Consider the following 21,886-nt stretch of genomic DNA (forward strand, 5'->3'; position numbering starts at 1 on the left):
TTTTATGTGTGTGCGAATTGTGCATTAGCTCGCTGTATGTGTAAACCGTGTTATAGTGCTTACTAGCGCTAACAGTCCTGAAACTGACTTTGATAAAATAAAACGCGTTTTATACAATACATTTTTATTTTTATGAATAATTAAAACAATCGCAATGACCAAAAGACCCAACGCAAATATTAATACGTTTAAACAGGGTACAATCGACCGCATGTCAAGTAACCCTGCCTGGATTTATGCCGCGGCAATAATGGCGAGCAATGAATTTTGGCCCTTGGGTAGCTTGATGTGTTGTTGACTGTACACAACTTAAGACTAGAAAATGTACCATCCAACCTAGAAACATTGTTTTTGTGCATCAATCTCTGTAGATATCAATCAGTTGTAAATAAAATAATTGAGTATCTTTGAATACATTTTGAATATAATACAAAGAGTTGGAAACACACTTGAGATTATTGTGACTGTTCAAATACAAACTCTAATAAGTACTAAACACATAAAAATTTGATAAATGAAAAAAAAAATTAAATCAATGTAATTGTAACTGAATGAGTGATATAATACAATGGCTACTTCGACTAGGCAACACCTACATTATCAGTGGACCCTAGGTTCTTAGATTTAAATTACAGTTACAGTACATAGTGAATACACGAAATTATGTTGACAACACACAAATTATCGCAAAACAATTTATATATTACTTTCTAAGATTTTTAAACTGTAGATATTGTTGGAAGGCGAATGCGGTGTATTTATGTGAGTGCGTGTCTGTCTATTAATTGAATTTAAAGAATTCAAAATCATTTAAATTCTTTAAAATAACATGCTATATTAACAATTAAATCGCTTGTTATTATAATATCTGTTTCTTATTTAGGTACAGTTTCATATGATGCGCTTACGTTATTTCATATTTAGTTTTATATTTTAACTATTCGCTTTTGATTATTTAGGGTATTATCGTATCTATACTAATTAAGTTAATCTGGGTACACACACTCACATAAATAAGTTATAAATCACTGTATTGCTACTGTAGTTCGAATACAGTAAATATATATATTATAGACACTCAAATGTTGAGCGCTAAAATTTCTTACTAGGGTAGGTATATTTATTACTTATTTTATTTTCTATCTGTACCCCTAAATCTGAAGATATTTTTGCAGAAGTACTTATTAAATTTAATGTAGGTAATTTATTTTTATCAATATGGTACGAATATAGATAAAAATGTTTTACATACACTTAAATTTAAAAACCTTTCTCCAAAATTAAAAGTCATTATTTATAAATTAAATGCAACTTTAGGGAATGTCGTAAATAACGCTCAATTACATGTACTAATTTATATTACGCTATACAATTATAATTCATGCAATATTAGTTCTAACTCTGTAGGTACTTTTGGTATAGGTATAATATATTAATTGCATATTAGGAAGGATTAAGTGAATTAAAAATTGACACACTAATAGAGTTACAAAAAACGTACTCTTTGAAATGTTAAAAGCAAATTCTATTATGAAAAATATTAATTGAAGTTAAGTGATAATGACTAGTTTTGTATTCCTAATTTTGATTAGCTAATTTGGTAGATAATATTTTTGATTACACCAATTATGTATAAAAACGTATGAAACGTAAAAAAAAATTAACAATTTTCATGTCGTAATCTACTATCTCTGAATTATAGTAATTACCTATTATGTTAATTATGCACTAGTGTGCAACATTGGTCTTGGTCTCAGGAGCTAGCCGTTACAACTACGCCGTAGTACAAAAGACATACATTTCCGATATTATTGGTCTTCACGATACAGATAATGAATCAACGGACACTTCATAACTCGAGAAAATATTTGTCGAAAGCTAGGACGCAAACATTTCACAAATATATATTATCATGGGCATAATTTTTATTCAAAATTGTGCTTTACACGATTTGTTGATCTGTTGATCTTAATATCGAATATTGTGTATGAAATAGTTTGGTTTCTTCATTTTTTGAACAGTTTTTATTAAAGTTTTGATAAAAATGTATACATTTATTACCTACTGAACTGGATACTTAATGAAATTTATCTTCTGTTTTTAGAGTGTGTGTGTGTGTGTTGAGAGTTGCATTATTTATTCCAGTATTCACTTATACAAACTTTCGTAAGGCAAACTTAGTACCTATATATTCTGTGCCTACACTAGTAACTCTACCTGCCTACTCACTCTCACATACTACGCGATGCATCACATATTTAATAATCACTTCTCTTTCTACCCCTAATGGTATTACAATATGTATCGACATCTACTCGACCTTCCTACTCGCTAACTGACTAGAATCTCGGCCGCTATTTAGTCTTTTAACAAAAAATAAATAAACCAATATCACAACATAATAAATTAATAATTGTTAGTATTTTCTATTTTGAAAATAAACATCACAAAAAACATTAACTTTGGTATGTTAATGAGGATCTTAATTATAATAACCAATTTTGTAAAACAAACGCAATACGTACTACTAATGACAATCTTAAATTACAAGGGTATACTGAACTAAAATATTAGACTTACGTATACTTAACCATCAAATAAGGACATCCAATATCCAATTCAACTAACAAAACAACTTTAGGGAGGTTCCTGCGACATGGACCAGGTCATATCTAATACTTTCTCTAAAACTAATTCCAATTCGGACCAGTCCTGTCCCAGAAACCCCCTTCACAATAAAAGTATTCGTTGTACTCGCAAATAAACTATAACAATTTGAAACAATTCGTTGTAATACTTATTATTGCTATCATTTCTATTCCTCCCTAACTCAACCTTTCTAAGTCGATGTCTCAATAGAAAATCACAATTCTTCGTTGATTTTTCACTGCATTCTACATAGATAATATTCGTTGAGATACATGACACAAGGTTGCAAAATTGCGGTATAATTCCAAGAATATTGATTTGATATTAGAAATAACTGAAAATAAACAATTAAAAAGACTTATTTATACCGAAAATGACTTAATTACATAAAATAGCAATATGTAACTGTTATTAATATTTAATTTTAATTATTTTTCATTAGTGTTAAGATGATACCACTAATCTTAAGGTATTAATATTGCTTGATTCCTATACTTATTACGCATGTACTTCATGAACACAGGACAGCTTTTTGATAAAATTAACCCAAGCAAGGCCTTATTAATCCAGGATATTATAATATTGATTTAAACTTGGCTTATGTAATTACATACACAAAACAATCCTCTCGATGATAGGGTCGAAAGATTATTTTAGTGCCCTATATAGTTAGTTAATAGGTTGATTGATTTATGAGAAATTTCACTTAATTTGTAATAAAAAATAGAACGGACCAAGTTACAGAGCATTACATCGGTATAGCTATAATAAATCTATCAATTCAGTAATTAGCTTTAGTATTTTCTTCAAAGTATTTTGAAATACGTTCTAACCAATATTGAATAAACTTTTTTCAAAATATCACCTCGTCACAGTCTACTTATATTTTGTCGACTTTATTTTAACTCAACTAAATCTATGAAAAAAATATTGCTTTAGTATTGCTTCTTATGTAAGTATCCTAAAACTATTCTATGTATAGTCTAATATTTTTATTGCTTATATATTGCTAATTTGGACATATTTTTTTTATCACTGCTTTGCGTACTTCCGTTGCTATTATGCTGTTATTTTACAAACAAAAGTTTATGAAAGTCATTAAATTGTTTTGTACATTTTAAATTACTTTTTCCACAGTTGAATTGTGAAAAAGAAAACGTTAGTGATCATCATTTCACAAAATTAAAAGTCAACTAGAAATACAAACAGGAATTTGAAATAAGATTTACAGGTCTGTGTAGTATTGATCTGAGATACATTTGTTCTTGAGAAGTCCAAAGTTGTTTACACAGCAGGTGTTTACGTGGTTTTGAGGACTTAGGTACTCGATCAATAAATGGTAGTCGACTTCTGTGTGTTTTAACAACTTTCTGTGTGTAAGCTATGTGATCTAACGTGGACTTACTATGCCTATTAAGTTTCCTACAGTACTCAACTTAGGTACTTTCTATTTATTTAAATGTTAATATAAAGTTATTCATAATACTACAACTACAAAAATTGTAAAGAAGGGAAATTTGGTACACAGGGATGTATTTACATTTAAATGTATATATTTTTGTATATAAGTTGGTTTCGTTAGTTATTAGCTATTTACTTAATTACCTATACAGATGTATAATATAACCACTACAACAACGTTAGTATAAATATTTGAATAAAATATCTCCTTTTATTTAATTTAATTCCAAAGCTGTTAATTTTGCGTTTTCTACGAAAGGTAAACCATGGACAGTATCATAGATATAATAAGTCTAAATTATTATGAGATTTAGGGAAATAGGCGAAGGAGTAGACGAATAGATAAAGACTAGGTTCTACATAGGTATAGACGAAATAGTGAAGAGAGAAAGCAAAAAGAATGTAGGAAATTCTCTTCGTTTCACTTATTTTAGACTTGCTGTCAAACGACGCTGATTTCGTGGTTATACTAAAACCGTGTGCTTACTTAGAATGTAATCGAACTACGGTCTTACTATGAAGAGCAGGAAATAAAGGAGGACGCTGTCTCCTGTTGGCTGGCAACACTGGGTTTTTATCAACCAATCTTGACCATTTGATTTGGTATTGCCAGGGGAAAAAATGTAGATCTATAAAAATCCATTTTCACACTTCATAGACTGACTGCAGATTGGAATTACATAATAACAGATTTTCAAACATCACATCTGATCGATAAAAAGTTGATACCAGATTTAAAATTACAACACAAGTAATTTATTCTACTTATATGATATCGTAGAAAATAAACATCATGTCATACTACGAAAGAGGTAGATACAATTTATAAAAATTGCATAGTGAAGCTGCAAGTGATCTCAACTTCACACCATTTACACTCGTAAAGATTTTATATCACGGTAATATTAGAGTATATTCAAGTGTAGAAATTACATGAGTACGGAAATAATATATTTACAATATTTCTTTTTTATAAATATAACAAATCATGTATTATAAATATGATATATATTTTTTAAATAATTAATAATCGTAATAAGTATCGTTTGACAGCCGATTTAAAAGGAGTTTTATCATAAAAAATATCTCAGATATTGTTCTGAGAAAAATACTGAACGCAAATTGTTTACACAAAATTAAATATAACAAAAATAAATACTTATATCATCTAAATATTCGATGTGAATTTCGTTCGTAAATTGTAATGTCCAAAGCACCAAAACATCTAAAATTCTACCAAAATCTTATGAAATAAATATGTACTACGTAAATTCTACGTTTTATTGCTTATGTATTACATTATATATTGCTTAGAACGCGCGACCATTGCCCGGTGAAGCCTATTTATGTTCAAAGGAGTGAAAGGAGCTATTTATTATTATTTTAATATCTACCTAGGTAAAATGTGGCACTACGTCTACTAGTAGGAATATTTAGATTAGGGAATATAAAGACTAGGACTGGTAAAGTGCCTCTTGAGGCTTCCATCTGATGAGCTGTCGATCCTAGGCTGGATTTTGCAAGTCCATTTGCCAGAATCAAGCCACACTTCTCGAACTATCAATTGTTTCGTGTAAATAACTTGTGTGAAATAAAATTTTTACTCGTAATCAATCGTATCTAAATTGAAGCTGTAAACTGCTGTAAACTTTTATCTTCAAATTTTATTATTGAGCATTAATGCAACTACAAAAATATACAGAGTTATAAATTATTACATATATCACATAAATTGAGTACTAAAAATGTCGGCTAAGTATCAGATAGTTCAAGAAGATTGTAGACAGAAATTCTAGCAAAACTTTGGTAATATTTAGAAAACATACCGCGATAGTAAACCATCGTTAAACAGATCAAACATTTAAATTTATAAAAAAATATTCCATTTTTTAAAAACGTTGACACATAATATTATCTCGTGCGAGATATAGAGGAACTATGTCTTTTTGAAAGATTAATTTATTTTAATTGACAGGGCCCAAATTAAACCACCATGATGAATTGACTTGCGAGGCACTAACTAATAGAGGGGTTTACCTGTATCTCTGCTTGCCGGAGCAACTTACAAAAGGATAAACATTATGCTTAAAGATAAACATTATGCTTTTTAGAAAGAGAGAGAGAAAAACAAAATACCCTGTATAAAAAATCCTATTTTACTCCGAAATAATGTCATACAAATAGCATAATATAAATTATCTGATCTGATTAGACCAGAAGAATAGGCTATATATACTTCTATATCTGTTTCCAATATATGTGACTCGGGGAGAGTGTGAAGACAGTGTCTCCGGCAAGCAGAGAATCTGGCGTTACTACGAGCTACGCTACGGGGTGAGTCTGCTGTGTCTACTCGACAGCGGTGCGCGACTTCTTGTGCCTACATTATTATTGCTTTTCGAATACCCATTTCTCTTCAAGCACCTCGTGCTCCTTTTAATCTAACTTAACACCTAACCTTACTTAAGTTATTCTATAATCACTTTTATAACGTGTCAACATGTACAATTACCGTAACGAAAGATGAGACAGCAAAGTGATCTATATCGTCTGCTGCGCAGGCGAACCATAGATTCGCCGAGTCTCATCGTTCGTGGCACACTTTGTACTTATATCGCCATAATGGTTTAGCAATAGGATATCTGTCTGGTTGAAAAATAAATTGCACAAATTCATTTACAATGAAACAGTATTTGGGCGGCGGTTTAATCTTCAGGGGGGTTATTCATTCCGCCATATAAGTCACTGTTTTTTTACTGTCATACAAGTTTATTTAGACTTTAGGATGATAGTATCTAATATGAATTCGTTGGTAATTAGTTTACTTTTAAAAATTAAGCGGACGCATGTTGACACGCGTTATAAGTGCATCTCCAGTCCACGGAGTATATACTATTCCGTGTATGTGTCTAGGTCTAGCTTGCTATAGTTATTGCCCGTGGTTCGCCTGTCTAGTACGAACGACAACCAAAGGCATGCTCGCTGTACAATGTCGTGCGAACTTGCCCCTTCGTCGCCTTAGACGCCCGCCGATCGCCTTCTATTTTTTCATATAATTTTCAAGATCTATATTATCTTCGTTTGAATTTTCAGTTTTAAAGTTATTCTGAAGGTTATTTTATAAAAATAAAATTAATATGAACAGATCTTTGAGAAGAGACATAAAAATACAATTAATAGCTTAAGTTGGCCCAAGGCCCAAAAAGTGATCTTAGTAAAAGTCATTAAGAGCGTTTATTCCGAAATAAAGTAACCGCGTTTCATGGATTTTCCGATAGACTAGCTAGCTTTCGCTTGGAGTGGACGTTGCAGGTCTAAACACTTTTAATAAAATAATTCAAACATTTGATCGGCGGGCGGTGGCGGCGCGCGCTCCCCGCTTTGTAGTGGTGAGTGATATAATTGTCGTATTCAACTACAAAGCTGAAAAATTAAGCTGAAACCACTATCGTCGAATCACGACTATATTCTACCACTTCGACGTTCTATAAAGTAAGTATTCCTGAAAAATGACAATTTATGCTCATAAAATTATTGATGTTAAAACATCACACATTCTGCGTGCGTTACCTGGTCGATGTGTAATATGGTCGTATCACCCATCCCTACCGCTAAGGCACTGTTGCGATGCGGCGCGGTGCGGCGCGGCGCGGCGGCGTGTGGGAGCTTCGGACGGAAAGTTTTGGCAAGTTGCTCACCGAGACGGCCCCTCCACACGCGAACTCGGCGCTCGGCTTTCTCATTTCGTAGCTAAACTTACGGTATACTCTAAACCTACTTTGCGGTTGTAAAAATCACCTACAAAAGATATTACTTTCATTCATATTTCAATACTTCTATGTATATAGGGGTATATTTATCGACGAATATATACATTAAAGTTAACGCATCGGGACGTCCGTCGCTACGGCCTATATCCGCGGTAGCGGTTCTACGGGGTCGTACGTGATTCGTTGTTTGCGAAACGTTGCTCGATTTCGAAGCGTGGCGGCCAGGCGGTCGCCGGCGCTCCTAGTTTCATTGTAAATTTATTATATTACGCTAACAAGCTAAATTCATATTAATACTTTACGTTAATTTATAAATCTTACGGCGTCGGTACGGTCCCTAGTTTCGTGGGGCTCGGGCGGCGGCTAGCCGGAGGCCAAGGCGGGCGCTTCAGGCGGTGAAGAGTCCTCGTCTCGGACGCACGTTGACTCCTGGTGCTTGTTGAGGTAGCTTTTCAGCGCGAATGTCTTGTGGCAGCGCCCGCACTCGAAGTTCTTGTCGGAGGAGTGGGTCTGCATGTGTGCGCGCAGATTGGAGCGGTCCGCGAACGCTTTCCCGCAGTGGGCGCACCCATAGGGTTTCTCGCCTGTGTGGGAGCGCAAATGGCCCTGTAGCAACCAGGGTCTCGAAAACAGCTTGCCGCATACCCCGCACACGTGCGACAGCTGGTGAGTTAGCACGTGCATGGCGAGCGCGGGCATCGACACATACGCCTTGCCGCATTCGCCGCAACGCTTCGCCGCCACCGAGTCCAGGCTGCGGTGCGTCTGTTTGTGACGCGACAGGTTAGAAGACGTCGCGTATCTTTTGCCGCACTCGCTGCACGTATATTTTGATTTTGGTTCCGGTTGTTGAGCACTTTCGACCGGCGCGCTGGCGTAGTTGCGGCGTTTGGAGCGGCCATCACTGACGAAAAATGCGTCATAGGTGTAGGCAACAGTTTCGCGCGGTCTTTCAGAAGGCTGTTCCTGTGCAGGCGGCTCCGGTGGCGGCGGAGGCTCGGGGGGCGAAGGCTCCACCCGCGGCGGCGGAGGGGGCGGTGTCGTAAGGTAGACCGCATGTTGACTGAGATCGAGGATGGCATGCGCTGCGTTGAGATCTTCTTCGGCACGATGTAGGTGCGCGGCCCGGTCGCCAAGGCAGTAGGGGCGGTAAATATCCTTTTTCTTCGGCGGCAGAGAAAGAAGGGCGCCGGTGCTGGTGTAGCACATGGAAATGGACTTGCCGCTCGCCGGTGGCGGTGGGGGGGAGACAGGCGAAGACTGGAGCTGCACTTGGAGGAAGGGCGGTTCAGTCGAGTCGGAGGCGGAGAGTTGCAGAAGAGCGTAAGAGAGAGGCTGAGAGGGCTGCGGAGTGGAGAGAGGCGCGGGGGCGGGGGCGGCCGGACTCAGCTCGCTGGGCAGCTGGGCCGTGAACTGCGTGGAAGGCTGCTCCTCGGTGTAACCTGCAATACACATGAATATTTAAGCATGATTTTTGTGTAAATACCATAGATAAAATATATATGATCTGTGCTAAATACCTATTTAATAGGATACCTGAAAACGCTTCTGGTATGTCCTTTAATAATACGCACAACATTAGTAGGTCAAAGTTAGCTGCTGAAAATGACCAGAACGAACTCATAAAACTTTATTTAAAAAATGTTTTCAAGTAAAAATTGCTTCGCAATGCAAACAAAAGGTATCTACACCGCGTTGTAAAAAACCATGGCAAAACAAGCACAAACAAGACAGAATCAACTTTTATTTATGCACAGGAAAAAAGCATAAATCGCGTCGCAGTTTAGCATCGTTAACAAACAGCGTAAATAATTGGCGTGGAAGAAAAAATATCCAGGAAAATGAAAGCATAAAACGCCGTATTTGATGAATGCCTTAAACAAAAGAATAATAGAGCTTAGTGTAGGTAAACGTAGGTAGAGCTGGCATCAATAGGGTTGCAGGGCGGACGGGAGGAAGCCTGCAAGTTATTCCAGACGTTTAATAAATTGGAACAACCTGTAGAGCAACCTGTGGCGCCTTGCGGACGACAATAATTATAGCTCAGCGAATTCGGAACGAGTGGCTTTCTCTGCGGCGCAAATATAATGAGGCCCACTCCTTACGAGATCTGTTTTTTTAAATATCTATCTATGTTTAGCGGTAAACAACATACCTATTTTAATAGAATAATATATCACAGTCTGATTACTTAAAATGATACTTATTGTTAATTTTTGTTATACCACTTCTCTTCTTCTTTTCTGAATCCCCGTTTAAGTTTAGTTCGAACTCTTTTTGACTCTAATAAATAAACGTCACTTGTTCTAACAGTTGAAAGCCCCAAGACCCATACATTTTTATTTTTTACATTAGTCTTAAAAAGTAGCCGTATGGGCTACTTTTATAGGATGCCATCCTATTAATCGACATATATTTTTTTAATTTACGATACTTTCCACATTGTAATACAATTCATTGCATTATTAAATTCTTATAATTTTAAATGTATTATTTGGTGCAGAGGTTAATTAACTTTATCATAAGCTTTTATAGAGATAGCAGTATTGCTGTTTCAGACGTCACGTTTTTTCATAATATTTAAGCGTTACAAAAAAGGTGTCAAGTGGTGGTTTGAATACGCAAAATGCAGAAATAAATTAATTTGCTGAGCCTCAGCCGGTCACGGCATAAAATATCGAGAGTCTAGAATATCGTAATCATAATAATTCAGGGTTATTTTTACAAGTTTTAATATAACTTGCAATTTATGTAAGCATAAATGTTCGTGTGGAATCTTAAAACTCATTTTTGAAGTAGATATTTTCAACCGAGCTGAAGTTGTGTACAAATGTTTAGTTTGGATGACAATACGTTGTTATTAAATATCTGTGCCTTAACCAAAATATCTTCTATTTTTAAATGTTTATATTCCAACAATGACAAGTAAAAAAAGAGATTTTATGAACTTGTGTTAGCCACGTGAGCGGCAAGCTGAGGTACTCAATATATAGGTACATGTTAAAGACTATTAAAAACACAATGACGTAGGGAATAAACTGAAAACTGTACCTAAGCAGTAACTAACATTTTAACCTAACATTTTAAAAAGATCAGCAGGCCTACCATCAACTTTTTCAGAACGATTCCAATGTAACTCAGTTCAATTTAGGCACCTAAAATGAATCGCATTCATACCAAAAATTAAGTCGATGGTACGAATTTGCGATGCAGTTCAGTTTAGGTCGTAAAGTCGATCACGTTAAGAGATGATCGTAGACAGGCAGCGTTGAGATAACTGTAAAAACGGTAGGTTTTCTGATTACTCATAGACTCACTGGTGCAGTGGGTTTAAGCGGATTAAACATAACACGTAGTCCATGGCTTTTATGCTTAATAAAGATTAAAATCGAAAAGCTGCTCACAGTTGTTGTTAGTGTGTATGAGCATGTTATGTATGTAACTATTCTATTTTATTATTATATTGTTAGTTTATTTGTTGTAAAATATTATTGGTGTTGAATAAATGAGATTACTCAGTTGTTATTTTAAGAATAGCAAATATAGTTAATGTAAGAATATGAACAATTACTTATATACATAACAAAAAATATTTAAATACAATACAAGCGCGAAATATTTGCATAACAAATTCTTTATAGAATTTCGATGAGCCTGTCAATCTGAAATAGTAATATGATCCTGTAATAAACAAGTTTATTATTAGAAAAACCCCCGACTTTCAATATTCATTCCGCTACAACCTTTTAAAGGCTGAACCGATTTTCATGAAACATGGATAAGAACACTCGGGATAAAATTATCTATGACACAAAAAAAAAACTAAACTAAAATCGGTTCATCCGTTTCGGAGCTACGATGACAGACAGATACACAGACAGACACGTTAAACTTATAACACACCTCTTTTTGCGTCAGGGGTTAAATAGGTGGAATTGAAGAGAAAAGAAGATCAACCGCTCACAACAAGTTTAATTTTTTTTTATTATTTAGACTTTATTACACAAAATACTATTTTTAAAAGTTTATGAATAACACAACAATATAGAATTACATTAAAGTTCATTCGTTTCAAAAACATATTTAAAAATATATATATATATATGATATTTTCTGCATTCAGTCTGAGCAAATTTGGTTGTAAAGTTTAAATTTGGTAATAAATTTTGTTGACAAAATTGTAAAGCAGCAGCGCCCTCGCTGAACAGTTAAAGTTTGTTAGTCTGTGCGTTATTTAATTTGCATCACGCGTCGCGCCCGCGATGTAATAGGGTTTCTGACACGTGGTACGTACCCTTTATACAGAAACGAAGCGCAACGTTTGCATCGTTCGTGGAGGAAACAGGCGAATAGAAATTTTAAATCGGTATAAATCGCTGTCAGTGCGTGCAATCTAGTTTATAAGTTTATATTATATTTCTTATAGTGTACCATATTTAAGGTGTATGCCTTTGTTCATCTGTATTTGTTGTAAACTCTACTTATGTTATAGCCTGTGTTAAATGGATTAAATTAAAAGGCATTATTAACACTGGCGAGCACTAGCGCCACCTACACATTTTTGACAATTTATATAAGTAGATACTTTTTAGTTTTCGAGAATAAATAAAAAACTAAAAAAGTAATATATATATAATTTATGCTATCAATACGAGTACATTTATAATACTAGATAAAGATGAAGACAATTCATAGAATTAGTAAGTACTTACCAAATCCATAAGAAAAGAGGTATTATAGTTTTCTATTATACACAAAATTGTGGCAATTAAATTTATTTAGTATGCTACACTAAATTATATTTTATTTATTAATTTGAATTATTTTTAGTATTTATAATTTTATGTATATATTTGGATTGTCTATTAATAACACACATTTTATAGAAAGCGAATTCAAGCGGGTGTAAGGGTGAAGTTTAGAGCAAAAACTACAATACCCGTCCTAAGAAACATGCACAGTTGGATAGACCCCAGCCGCGGGGTAAACTTAACAGTGGCGCCGCTCTTCAGCGCAATTCCGATTTTAACACTACCAGCGTCCTTGGAGAAATTTGCGCCTTGCGCCCCCCCCCTGTTATTGTTTATACGTTTTTGGTGACTTAATGGTTTAAAATAATGGTTTGCGTTAATTGTGAAATTGACAGTAGGTAAAATCAATAAAAATATTTCTTCTTTTTGCTAATTCATCATCATCAGCCGTTTCAATGGCCCTGATGTGGATTTGTTCCCTGCTATCTAATTACTTTAATTTGTGTAGAAACTAAGTATATATTATGGTAGGTTAAATAATAAAGATAGGTCGGCTTGAAGAGATTGCCCGGCATAGGTTCATTTTTATACCTACATTATTAGGTCATTTTGTACTATTGTTTGGTGGGCAATAAATATATTATTGTATTATATAATGGCGCCTCTGAAACTGGCGCTCGTGCTCCAGTATCCATGGACTTTATGGGGGACCTTTGAAGCGCGAATCCTACTCGTTTTTTTTTATTTATCTTTTATTTTTTAATTTCTCAAGCATTATTGGTCATATAGGACCGCATAATATTTTCGATGGGTTAAAAAATCATAAAGACAGAAATATTATTTTTAATACCATGGTCTAAAATTAGAATTCCTCTCGAAAAAGGTTGTCATGTCATTATTGACTACTAACTATTCATAAGGAATTACTATTTCTATGATAGTGCATTGACATTTTTTTACAATTATTTTTTGTCAGTCATCAAAGCTAGATATTTCGATTATACTTATGTGATTTTTGACGTAGAATGCCGCACTCGCATCGCCGTTCCAGTACTTCTCTGGTGTCAGGCCGTCGTCAGAGCTATGCTCCGACGGTCGACATCACCTCAGAGCTAAACCTCCTCAAGGAAGAGACGCACACGGGAGACCACTTCCTGACGCCCGCCCAGCTAGAGACAGTGTACCGCACCAATATCCAGACTGGACTCACAGAGAGTATCGCCAAGGAACTCTTAGAGCACCACGGTCCCAACGCCCTCGTCGAACTAAAGGGCAATAGCCATTGGAAAATATTTCGACACAATCTATTTGGATGGTTCCAATGTGTTTTGTGGGCAGGTGCTATACTCAATTTCCTAGCTTACTTTTTCTCAGGTTGGATGGATTCAGGTAGTAGTAGTAGCGGACACACTTCGGAAGAGTACCTTTATCTCGGATGTGTTATTACGGGCACTGTATTAGGTACCGGACTATTCGGATACTATCAGGAAGCAAAAAATATGCAAGCTATGAGCGGTTTCCAGAACATGGTCCCTCCTAATGCAGTCGTCATCCGAGATGGCGTCAAAAAAATAATACCTAATGTTGATATTGTCCTGGGAGATATCGTTGAAATGGCTGGCGGGGAAATCGTACCTGCTGATGTACGAATCTTACAATGTACCAATTTTAAAACAGACATGGCATCTCTGACCGGCGAATCGGAACCGATATCGCACAAAACCGAATGCACTCATACTAATCCTTTAGAGTCAAAGAACATGGCATATTTTGGCTGTCCCATAGTAGAAGGCTCGGCATTGGGTGTTGTTGTAGCTGTAGGAGAGATGACACAGATTGGAAAAATAGCTGGTTTGGTGACTGGACTCGAAAAAGAGGAGACACCTATAGCTAAAGAAATCACACACTTTATAAAATTAATCTGCGGAGTGGCATTCGCTTTCGGCTTTTTATTCTTTTTGATGGTTTATTTTATTCAGAAGAGTTGGTTATCTGCTTTGCAATATATGCTGGGCATAATTTTAGCAAACGTGCCAGAAGGTTTGATAGTCACGTTGACCGTTTGCATGACTCTGTCTGCTAATCAATTGAAGAAAAAAAATTGCCTCGCAAAAACTCTGCAAGCTGTTGAAACCCTCGGCTCCACATCCTGCATATGTTCGGATAAAACTGGTACGCTAACAGAGAATCAGATGACGGTTTCACATTTATTCTGTAATTATTCAATTTATGACAAGTCCGATCACAGCCATGTGGCCGATGCCACATACACCCAATTATGTTTAGCTGCTTCCTTAAACCTTAGAGCCACTTTTATGCACGAAACACTCGACCAACCTGTTGAGAAGAGAAAAATAATGGGAGATGCTTCAGAATCTGCCATATTGCGTTATATGGAGTTGAATAGATCTGCCACTCAAACTCAAAAACATAATCCTAAAAAAGCTGAAATACCTTTTAGTTCGGCATATAAATATCAAGTCACTATTCATTTGCTACAATCAAATAATGCTCATTATTTGATAATGAAGGGAGCCCCTGAGATTATTCTAGAATACTGCTCCAAAGTTCATACAGATGAAGGAGAACAACCAATAACGCCACAAACCAAAAAGGAACTGAAGTCTTATTTTATGAAGATGGCTAATATGGGCGAACGAGTTATTGGATATTGTGATTTAAATTTGCCATTAGAGGGTTATCCCGTGGGTTACGCGTTTGACACGCAGGAACGAAACTTTCCTCTGGAAGATTTGGTTTTTGTTGGATGCGTTTCTATGATAGATCCACCGAGGCAAGGAATTGAACGATCTATTGCACTTTGTAGACAGGCAGGAATCAAAGTAATCATGGTTACAGGCGACCATCCCGTGACTGCGCTAGCTATATCACGTCAGTGCGGAACTATCACAAAGCCAACCGCCTATGATTATGCATTTGAACACCATATCGAGGTAGCTGACGTGCCTCCACATATAAAGAATCTATTCGTCTCCACAGTGATTACCGGTGACGATTTGAGAAAAATGAGTGAAAATGATTTAAAGGCTGCTCAAGCGAAATTCTCAGAAATAACATTTGCTAGGACCAGTCCCCAGCAGAAACTATTTATAGTAGAATGTTACCAAGCTTTACAGCATGTAGTTGCTGTTACTGGCGATGGCGTTAACGATTCTCCCGCTTTAAAAAAAGCTGATATCGGAATAGCTATGGGTATAAACGGTACCGAAGTTTCAAAACAAACAGCTGACATGATTCTACTAGATGACAATTTCGCTTCTATTGTTTTGGGCGTACAAGAAGGAAGACGGATTTTCGATAATTTGAAAAAGACTATTGCATATACCCTTACTTCAAATACACCTGAAATGTTACCATTTGTAGTATACGCTTGCCTCGGATTGCCTTTGCCCATGACTTTGATGTTGATATTGGTGATCAACGTAGGCACAGATTTGTTGCCGGCAATGAGTCTCGCGTATGAAGATTCGGAGGAAGATATAATGTCACATCCCCCGCGAAAACCCACAGATCGGCTTGTTAATAGAGTGTTGTTGTTTATGGCTTATTTCCAAGTTGGGCTTGTACAATTTTTCGGAAGTATGTTTGCTTACTTTGTTGTGATGGCTGAAAAGGGTTTTTTTCCATCAACACTTATGCATATTCGTGACAAATGGGAGGACAAGAACGTGAACATACGTGACACGCTTGGCCGCGATTGGATATTCGATGAGAGGAAGAAACTGGAGAGGGAAGCTCAGACCGCATATTTCGTAGCAGTTTGCTGGACTCAAATATCTGATGTGATAATTTGCAAGACAAGGCGTATTTCATTACTGAAGAAAGGTATGAGGAATCATGTGTTGAACATCAGTATCTTCGTCGACCTGGTGGCGGCTCTGTTTGTGACGTACGTTCCGATTTGTAACGAGGTGTTCGGCACGGAGCCGCTGTCGTGGTACCAATTTATCTTGGCATTTCCTTTCATGTTACTTATGATTGTCGGAGATGAGATTAGGCGATATTTAATAAGAAATAATATTTCCAAGTGGGTCGAAGAAGAAACATATTATTAAAAGATAGTTTTAAGCTTTTAGTTAGTCTCTGTATTATTCGTTATTTATTTATTTCTTGTATATACGTTCATAATTTATTGATTTGTCTTTTATTTAAATCATCCTAATAAAGTTACACTCTGGTGATGTGAGGAATTTCGGGATAAGTTCAAAGTTTTTCTCTTGTAGGTCATACACCATAATTTAAAAAATGTAGACTATGTATCTGTGCCAAGGCCGAATTTCATCAAAATCGGTTTAGTATTTTGAGTTTGTTACTAGTATGGATTTAGAAAGTTGTGTGAGTTGCACATTCAAATTGGACGTTGACTTTAACCGGCGCGCTCTGACAAAATGGCGTACTTTGCTTATTTCGGCGAATGTCAAAATTGACGGTGCAAGTTATTCAAAATTGTTACTGTCTTCGAAATACTTAGTGAAAAATTATTGATATTTTTTCTTTTTCTTTTTCTTTATCTATGGTTGATACGACTGGGGCCGCGCGGGACCCTTCTAAATCTATGGATACGACTCTGATATGTTTTATCCAGTTTTATCCATGGATTTAGTAAGTACTTCGTACAACCTACTATTTCCATGGTTTTATCATATCAGACAAGGAGTACTTTCAAAATTGATCTCGGACTGATCCCATTGTTTTGCTTATAGTGAAATAAAAATTCAAATGAACACTGAAATCATTTTTTTTTTCGTCAGTCGTGTAAACACTGAACAAAAGGTGGAAAACGAACTGGGCAAATTCCAATTCAAATTGGCAAAATAGCGGGTATAAAAATAAAAGGTTTATCCATGGTTTGTCAGAGAGAACACAAAAGTGGTTGCGTCGGTCGCCATTGCCCAATACCCCTTTCACGTGCACGTTTTCAACGTCGCGTTAGAGCGATTTTTTCGGCATTATCTCATGAATTCACTGCAATTCTGAGTTTTGTCTGTGTGAGTTTAAAGTTTACATTCGCTGCGATATGGCGCCCGTGCGACGAGGGGTTATTGTTGAACACTGGGTGCTCGCCCAAAGCCGGCGCATTGTGCAGTCGAAACCAAAGTTGAATGTGTCGAATGTTGAAACAATTTTTATTTGTAATGTAACTTGAAAGTACAAAAGCGTGTTTGAAAAATTTTAACAGTACAGATTAAGGGTATATAGGTTCATGACAATAATAAAAAGCGTTGACAATTAGCAATAATCCACACTCAGTCAATCCACACATAATCCACACTCAATCTGTACACACACGCTAATGAATTTTTCTTTTATCCAATTCGTTTCCCTCTCTAATCCAATTTCTTTTGTCAAATGCGCGTGTCGCTGGCGTCCATAGGCTACGGTGGGCACTTACCATCAACTGGGCTGCATGCCAGTTTGCTGGTTAGAGTAAAACACGGCAAAAACATGTGTTTCTAGGTATATCACCCGGTTATTGCATAGGTTCTTTAGTGAAAATTGATTGCACTAAAAAAATCAACAGGCGCAAATAGAATGCCATTTCTTGTTTATATACAATGAACCTAAATGTCTTTCATTAGTCAACGACAAACAAAAACGTTTATTTTTCGGCCGACCACAGGAAAGAGAGAATTTTATTTTCAACGCGCTACTTAAAAATTAATATGTACGAACATTAGTTTCATATCTTACAGTGTAGGTATACCAGTCAAGATCCGCGATGTCGAAAGTCAGGTAGTCTCTTATGAAAAGACTCCCCAACAGGGTATGTTAGGAATAGGAACCGGTGATTGACTTATTTTGGCAGAGCTTCATGTCTAATCTCTGAGTGAAATCAGATCTCTTCTGAGAGTAATGCACTGCAATGCAACCATTTTCACTTCGAAAACTGATTCGTCATAGATCTATTCGTCGATGGTGCATAACGTTCTTTTTCCTCTATATATGTACTTATTGTGATCGAACATTATTAATATTTAATTAATTTATTAATCGTCCTCGAGTCCAGCACTCCAAGGGCAAGGTCGAGCGCATCGAGTGACATTAAATATTCAGCCGGCAAACAAGCTGTGTTAAATTCGTTTTCCGTTTCAACTACAGCCATATTAATTTTAATCGTGGCACTAGTACAGCTGTCTGTGTACCACGATAAATGTTTTCATGCAATTTTTATACGTGGATCGTAAGTAATTGCATACTAATGAATTAAGAGTAGGATTCTTTATAGATTTTCCTTTATGAGAAGTACCTTGGTATAGTATAGTAATAAGTGGTATGAAGTATATGAAAAGAAAAAACTTACATGAGACAGATTGGTATAGAAACTCATGTGGAAATAGGAATCGAACTATTGTGAATGCCAGAGGCTGTGATAGCCTCTCCGCTGCTTCCGAGGAGACATTTTAAATGAAATATGTAGAAATACAAAACATTTTTTTTAAAATTTATTTATTAAAACTTTATTTACCAAGGTACGAAGGGCGAACTTAAAGCATTCTCCAGTCGGAAAACTTAAACTGTTAAACGGTTTTCCCGTTTAACAATTACTTGAAACTACTTTAATTATACTTATTCTTTGGGTATTTCTAATACACATCGTACCAAAATGTTAAATTTCAGTATACATAACATAGGTTTTGGAACTAATTACAATTAAATGTGTTAAACATTTTAATATACTTGTACGTAGATCAAAAAGTTCCAGAAATGTTATCATGAAAGCATAAATATTTTTTCTTTTGTTTTGTAAATTTCGCTTTGGTGAGATTCGAGAGTAAAGAGTATTGTATTATAATAATATAGGTAGTAGAAATAAACCCACAATAATTATCGATACTCAACTATCGATAACATTTTGATAAAATACCTATAGTTTGAGAAAAAACAATAATATAATATCCATAGGCGGTTTTGGAGCAATACTATTGATAAAGAACATTATTATCGATACTATCGAACCGTACCCCGGTTACCCCGGCGACTAGATAATCAATACCATAAATAGTACTGCTCTACAATATTACTTATGTCGCTATCGATTGTCTAATACCTAATATTGCAAATTAATACTATAAATAGTTTATGTAATAATACAGAGCAAACTATCGATAGCCTTATCGACGTAATGGTTCGATACTATCTACCCTATCAAAAATTGTATTGTAATTTACCAATAGTATTGCTCCAGAATAGCTATTGATAGTCAAATTATCGATAGTTCGGCAAAGCTAATAATAACCACTCCTCATTCTAACTAATCAACTAGTGTTTTGAATAGCCTACGTAAATTATTGCACAATTGCCCATGCCTAAATTGATCGTGTCATGTTGTCGATTTCCTAGTTCCGAGTATTATGAATCAATTTGAATGGGAATTGATTGCATGTTCTGTAGAGTTTAAAGTACTCTGCAGAACCGCGGTCACCGTAACATAATATAAACCATAAAATTTGCAATATCAACTTAATTTTTTTATGTTGATTTTGGGCTTCGCGATGTCATAGCCACGAACACAACCGAGATCATACCTAAATCTAAACAATGTCTATTTGCTGGCATTATTGCATCACTCTACACCATAGTCCATACCTCGTTTAGCAACAATATAAATAAACAATAATTATTTTACAAAGGGACAAATGACACATATTGAGTTACCCACAGAGTAAGTTCGAAGCTTGTGTTATGCGATACCTACCAACTCAACTATATATTATATAAGATATACATTATAATGTCCATGATCCAAGTCAATCTGAAAAAGATCATTGTCCATAATGTCCATCTTATCCTGACCGGGATTCGAACCCGGAACCTCCAGTGCAGCGTTTCGGCACGAAGAAAAAAAGCCTGCATACTTTGTTAGCCAGTGCTTATTATTTTCCCACAGCACTTACGTCAAGCGATTCATAAATTATCAAATGCTGTTGGAAATTGTCGATGTTTAAAATCAAAGCTTAATGAAATGGATTCCGTCAATCAAACACAGCAATCAATGTTATTAGCTATTAATGTCCCTACTGCCTTGCTTTTCAGTCCGGAATGAGCGACAGAAGCTGCACGGTGCTGTGCCCGTGATTATTACGACGACGACACAGAACATTATGCCTAGTTCACGTTATACATAAAGTTTGATAAAAAATGTAGTCGTTATAAGTCGGTAAGTAACTACATTTTTTGACATTACAATATGTACCAAATCTAAATGGTCAAGTTTGGTTGATAAACACCTAGAGTAACCAGCCAAGAGGACACAGCTCATGTATTTTTTGTTCTTTATAGACAGACTGTCAATTCATTGTACAATGACTTGTCGCGCTGTCTTACCACGTTGTCCACTTAGGACATAAGGTTGCAATTAAATGATTGTGATGTTCACATTGGAATTATTGATAAGACGGTTGCACGCGAGCGTACAGTTGCCTGCAAGTTAGATTTAGTACGTCGATCTTGTGTGTCAGAATCATGGAAGTAGTAGGTACTCCGTTGTACGAAGTACTTACTAAATCCATGGTCAGAATATATTATAAATATTACTACGAAATATTTTTATATTACGTCGTGATCATAAATCCCCTATTCATGAAAAAATGAAACAAGTATTTTAACATAGATAAAATAAATATATATAATTTTATGCTAAAGTTTTTAAATTTTACGCTATTATATTCTTTTCTCGTTCTGCTAATGTCGAAGTGCGATAGTGACAAAACAGCCATGCCGAAAGAAAAGAAAATTTCTTGATGTAAACATTTTGTTTGCCTGAGTTTTCTTAAAACGTGCAACTTTTCTATTCTTTTTACTCAAAAAAATACTACTAGCGAAATAGCGAAATTCATCCAACAAAACCCTTTTCTTTTAGGCAGTTGAACAAAACATCGACCCTTCACATAACCACATACACCCTTACGTATAAAAACAGTAGGCGTGAATATCAGTTTGAATCGGCGCAGTGTGTTTCCGTTCCGTGGTTTTACCATAGAACATATGGCATGTATGCCTCAAATGATACTAGATGGCGGTTAAAGTCATGTCAGATGCCTTTAGTCGCATTGAATACATCTGACGTGACCTCTACGGGTACCTAAAATTCATTACTAACCTCTTCCCCACAAAACAAATGTTTAATGGGAAACCATTGTTGTCTATGATCACTCACTACATGAGTCATACTTGAAGTATTTTACCCTCTACGACACAAAGATAAGAGTAATAAGTTTAACTAGTGTGTTAAGC

General features: G+C 35.7%; 2 protein-coding genes across 2 annotated transcripts in view; one reads left to right on the forward strand and one right to left on the reverse strand.

Moving 5' to 3' along the window:
* Positions 1-106: 106 nt before the first annotated feature.
* LOC128683100 (transcriptional repressor scratch 2-like) overlaps positions 107-21,886 on the reverse strand; it is a 55,807-nt gene continuing 34,027 nt past the window's right edge. Inside the window, exon 2 of the mRNA XM_053768350.1 lies at positions 107-9,322. Within this exon, the coding sequence (XP_053624325.1) occupies positions 8,244-9,322 (1,079 nt within the window). The 3' untranslated portion in view covers positions 107-8,243. The remainder of the gene's footprint in view (positions 9,323-21,886) is intronic.
* LOC128683099 (sodium/potassium-transporting ATPase subunit alpha-like) lies at positions 13,570-16,759 on the forward strand. Its single transcript, XM_053768349.1, has one exon. The coding sequence runs from the start codon at positions 13,657-13,659 to the stop codon at positions 16,705-16,707; it is 3,051 nt and encodes a 1,016-aa protein (XP_053624324.1). The 5' UTR covers positions 13,570-13,656; the 3' UTR covers positions 16,708-16,759.

Source organism: Plodia interpunctella, chromosome Z (genome assembly GCF_027563975.2).
Source record: "Plodia interpunctella isolate USDA-ARS_2022_Savannah chromosome Z, ilPloInte3.2, whole genome shotgun sequence".
NCBI classification, from domain to species: Eukaryota; Metazoa; Arthropoda; class Insecta; order Lepidoptera; family Pyralidae; genus Plodia; species Plodia interpunctella.